The sequence below is a fragment of the Branchiostoma floridae genome, chromosome 16 (assembly GCF_000003815.2).
Source record: "Branchiostoma floridae strain S238N-H82 chromosome 16, Bfl_VNyyK, whole genome shotgun sequence".
NCBI lineage: Eukaryota > Metazoa > Chordata > Leptocardii > Amphioxiformes > Branchiostomatidae > Branchiostoma > Branchiostoma floridae.
In genome coordinates, this window is record NC_049994.1 from 5,219,354 (window position 1) to 5,224,457 (window position 5,104).

Sequence of the window (5,104 nt, forward strand, 5' to 3'; positions counted from 1 at the left end):
AAGGCATGATTATTTGGCAAAGAGATGTGTTCGTGGAACTCTAGTTGGAAAATTATTCTTGGCATGTTTGGTATGTTTTGGTAGGGTTTACGTTTGAGTGCCCACCGGCGGAGTAATACCGGAACGAGACCTTAATCTTCATCTTCTGTTCTCCTCCCCAGGATACCTTGACCAATATTCTGTTCTCCTCCCCAGGATACCTTGACCGATATTCTGTTCTCCTCCCCAGGATGAGTTGCTGACCAGTGTGATGATATACTGGGTAACAGGAACCATCCCTTCATCCATGAGGTTCTACAAGGAGGCGTTTGCTGGAAAAGCACTCGTGGCCATCGGGTGCGTACAATGTACCCATCATTTTGAGTGGACAAGGAAGTTATAGGATAATTGCTTCCTAAAAACTCCTTTCAGTAGGGTGATTATCTAATAATGCACTTTCTATACCAACTGTTAAGACCTTAAGGCTATAAGAGAGTGAGTTATTGTTTTTTGCTTTTCTGAGTGTGTGTGTGTGTGTTTATGCGTGTCTGTGTGTGTTTCTGTAATTCCCCACATGTCGAATGGGAACCAAAAAAAAAAAAAAGAAAAATGAAGTAAGAACCAAGAAAATAAATTTGTTTGGAATTGGATCAATGAAGAATTTTCTCCTCCATGTTTTCTCCAGGCTACCAGTGACAGTACCATCAGGTGTGGTAGCATTTCCTCATGAGATCATTAGCCACGTGCCTGAGTCCTTTTGCTACTGGGGCTACCCTAATCTGGTCCACTACACCACCATGCCCACCGGCGGGCATTTCCCGGCCTTCGAACAGCCTGCTTTACTAGCGGAGGATATCCGAGCATTTGCAAGGAAAGTAGAGGCTCTGGATACTCCCAAAGAAAAGACACCCCAGTAGTGTTATTCTAATACAACTCAATATTTTAATACAACTCAATATGAGCAAGGAGGTTAAACAAAACTCCTTGATATGAGATTTACTTCTGGACGTTTAAAGTGACATCCATCATTCTTCTTCAACGCCGCTAGAAATAATTGCCAGAACAATTCAACACAAGTATGGCTAACCAGAAAAATTGCTTGAACATGTCAATTCACTAATTCCTAAGGATTGTATGCAAATGTCACTCAAATATAAATCATGTTTGGATAGTTCGCTATGGTAAGACAATACCATAGGAAAAGTTATCGTCCTTTGTGATGCAAAATGGAGAGGCATGTAAAGGAGAGTAGTGTTGATTCCAGTATATGAGTAATTTATGTGAAGTATGCACAATAATTAAAAGTCTTACAGATTAACATATGGTAAGTGTAAAGCTGTATAGACCAATCCAGACTGTCCAATCACAATTAGCAGTTCACCCAATGACAGTACAGCAATTAGGGATTTGACCAATGAGAGAGTAGCTGCAAATATCTGCATTTTATGGCTTTAATGGACACCCTATATTTTTATTTAAGGAAGTGGCCTTATGGGATCAGTCTATTGCATAGAGTACCTGGGATACTGTAGTGCAGCACTTGATCAAGTATATTTGAAAGTGTATACTTAGAAGATCTAGAAGTGTACACACAGTGTACACACAGTTAGTATACACTGCTTATAGCTAATATAGAAACATGGATGTAATTAAAATAATCTGTTCCAGATGTAGACTATAGATTTTAATTACATATATTATGATGTCTGTGACCATGTTTGTAAATTTTGCTCTTTTTCTTAAATGGATATTTGTTACTTTGGTGGGGGCTTTGTATTTGTAAGGTTCACTAATTAGCATATATGCTAATGAAATAAACATACTTCTCCAGTCAAGGGTCACATATGTTACAGAGTGGAAGGAATTCTATTGTACTGTGTCGAATTTTATAAGCCAACGGTGTGATTGGATAAAAGAATTAAACTAATTTGATATAAAAATAATTCAACATTTTGTCATTATTTCCTTTATCTGTAGATTGTCTTTTTTATGGTGTAAGGATGATCCAATCTGGGCCATCTTATGTCATTACCTCCATGAAGTATTATGGAGGTTATATTTTCACTGGCATTTGTGTGCCTGTCTGTCTGTCAACATAACTAAAAATCCACTGGAAGTACATGGTTTCATACTTGGTGTGTTGGTGGGGTGTGACAAAACTGGCCTGTAAAAAACATGCAAAATGAGGACTGATTTGCATAATTAATGCAAAAATGGCAAAAGCGCTTAATTATAAATTATAATTTTTTAACTTGTGACATGTGTAAGCTAATCATTGATGAACATCGCCATGCATAGATTATGTCAATGCGTATGTCATTTGCATAACATCTACCAAAGTCAAAGTCAAAGTCAAAAGCACTAAATATTTCATGGAGGTATGAGGTCGCCGAACTCTAGTTGGATATGGTACGCCCCTGCTCTCTCGGTGGGATCGCCCAGTTTTAAGCTTCACTGCGCACGCTTCTCTCTCCTTGCACCTGTCAATAACATAATCATTCCCCACTATTGACAGGACCATCCTATCAATGGCCACACTTCCCTGACATAATGGTATCATTAAATGTAAATTAAAGATGTCGTTCACATCTGGTATCATTTTAATAATTTGATGTCATTTAACGATATGTAACATGGTGTGTTTAGGTGTGTAATTAGTGAACCACTGTACTCTGTGCTAAAGGTGGGGCAAGCTACGCAAACATTTAAACCTGAGGTAAATAGGCCACTAAGGGCAAAGGTCAACGGCCGATAGGTCCAACACACCCACTGCTGCATTCACATACCGGAACTGCATGCACAAACTTGCTCGTACGACCAAGGTACGACCTACTACACGAACTCGGACAACCCCTGGACATCTCAATATCATGATCAGGTACGCTATTATAAGTTCCTCTTCTTTCTTAATAAAACCTCTGTGACATTCAATATATGTACGGGTGTGGTATAGTGTGCACGAGAGGGGAGGGGCAGTGTAGTTGTATTCAGTGGTGTACTGTTGTACCTTTATACATCCTCTGATGTTCCTTCCTTTTCTGTTAGTAAATGCATAAAACATAAACCTGCATGAGCATACAAAATGTCATGAGAAAACGGACGTATACTGTCAAGAATTTTCATTTAACTTTTGTCGGTCACAACCGCTGTGACATAACACTTTACTGCTAGCGTAGATATAAAAATGGCTGGAAAATGGCTGCGTACGTTCAATTTTGCCCATTCAGTCGTAGATCCGGGCTATTATGCAACGGTTCTTCACACTTCTACATGAGTTGTAGGTCACCAATAGAAATTCAAGATTGCTGTTGAATCATGTTCGTCTTGTGCCGTGAGCATGTGTAATTATGATCTACAAATCTGGCAATGAATGTGACGGTGTGTTCGTCCAACGACGAAAAAGATACTGAAAACTTTTCGCCTTGTTGTCTTGGAATGCATTGTAATCGATGCTTTGTAAATGATGTATTGGACACCTAGATGTCTGAAGTGTCATGTGCACACCTTAGAAATAACTAGTGTTGCATGTGTAGATCTCTTAAATTCAATTATTTTGTATCGGTCGGTATACTTAGTCTTACGGCCGGTATTATGCCAATGCATGTTAACTATCAACGATTTTAAGAGGGAACTTTCACAGACAAACAGAATTGTCTGTGAAAGTGGCGAAGTTGGGATATGTTCCCTAAACAAAAGGGATTCTTTCGGTTTGGAAATATGATACTGCTTATGATGCAAGGAAGCCCTCCAGCGGTCGACGCGGCTATCACATAATCAGCTTTGGCGCCGATCAGTATTATAATACTGTATCACTGACCATATCGCAACTGTTGTAAAGGATAATGAATAGGCCTTCAAATAAATGTAACGTTATATACAACAAAATGTTCAGTTGAAAAAGAACAAGAGAGATAGCCTAGTTTTAAAACTTATTTAGTTGAATGGATGCAAAGGTGGGGGCACATATGCGTATATATTCTAGTCCGTTTGATGTGCGTACAACGCTCTTAGTCTCTACCAGGCTCCACAGGTCGCGGGAAAAATAGTACAAATTGGACAAATCTATTTATTTATTTATTTATTGACTATGTAACAACTCATTACACGGATCTGCCTAGGCAGCTTTGGGCTGGTAGCGGCAGATCCACAGAGATACAGACGAACATACATCATCGGTTAACGTGATCGTGATACATAATATATATAGATACATAACATGCCAGATGAGTTAGCTGACCGAGAAGCATGGTTAGTGACCCAGCTAACTCGTCTGACATGTTACCTGTTTACGTTTGTTCAGTGTCTATTATTTTTCCAACGTAACGACCTGTGTAGCCTGGTGGAGGCAAATCGCGCCTCATACGGACTTAAACATATACGCAGGTGTGACCCCACCTTAACGTTATGTATCAGAGGTGTACGTTATCATTTTACAATAAGGTGACCTTTTTTTCATTTCTTCACAGTCATGGGTTGGAAGATCACCACCTTGATCGTCTTGGTTGCCGTGGCGACCGGGCTCATCCTTAGCGGAGTCCTCAACACGCCACCAGAACCCCTCGAGTTCCAAGACAACTACTGGGGGAGGGGGGCAAAACCAACATCCCTACCAAAAGATCACGACAAGATACAACAAATTTCTATAAACATACCGGACGCAACACTAGTAGATCTCAACGACCGTCTGAAAAACGTACGCTTGTTCGAAGCTCTGGAAGATGTAGAGTTTCAATATGGCACCCGTGTCGACTACATGAAAGATGTTATCACGTACTGGAGGGACACATACGATTGGAGAAAACAAGAGGCATACTTAAACACGTTACCCCACTATAAGACAAACATTGAGGGAATTGATCTACACTTTATTCACGCTAAACCCAAACTGAAGCCAGGTCAAAGCGCTAAACCCATATTGATAGTTCACGGTTGGCCAGGTTCGGTTTTTGAGTTTTATAAGATGATCCCGATGTTGGTAGATCCCACTAGTCACGGGGGGAGTGAGGATGATGTGTTCGAGGTCATTGCCCCCTCCATCCCCGGTTATGGCTTCTCTGAGATTCCTCATAAAAAGGGTGAGTAATGAAAAAGTCTTATTTAATATTTTAAGGTTTCCTGCCTGGCT

General features: G+C 40.1%; 2 protein-coding genes across 2 annotated transcripts in view; both read left to right on the forward strand.

Annotated features, from left to right (window-relative positions):
• Nucleotides 1-206: 206 nt before the first annotated feature.
• Nucleotides 207-1,824, forward strand: LOC118403746 (epoxide hydrolase 1-like). Its single transcript, XM_035802546.1, has 2 exons — nt 207-336; nt 665-1,824. Exons 1-2 carry the CDS (start codon nt 251-253, stop codon nt 894-896), a joined length of 318 nt encoding a protein of 105 aa, XP_035658439.1. The 5' UTR covers nt 207-250; the 3' UTR covers nt 897-1,824.
• Nucleotides 1,825-2,693: 869 nt separating this feature from the next.
• LOC118403733 (epoxide hydrolase 1-like) overlaps nt 2,694-5,104 on the forward strand; it is a 9,319-nt gene continuing 6,908 nt past the window's right edge. Inside the window, exons 1-2 of the mRNA XM_035802533.1 lie at nt 2,694-2,857; nt 4,446-5,054. Of these exons, the coding sequence (XP_035658426.1) occupies nt 4,448-5,054 (607 nt within the window). The 5' untranslated portion in view covers nt 2,694-2,857; nt 4,446-4,447. The remainder of the gene's footprint in view (nt 2,858-4,445; nt 5,055-5,104) is intronic.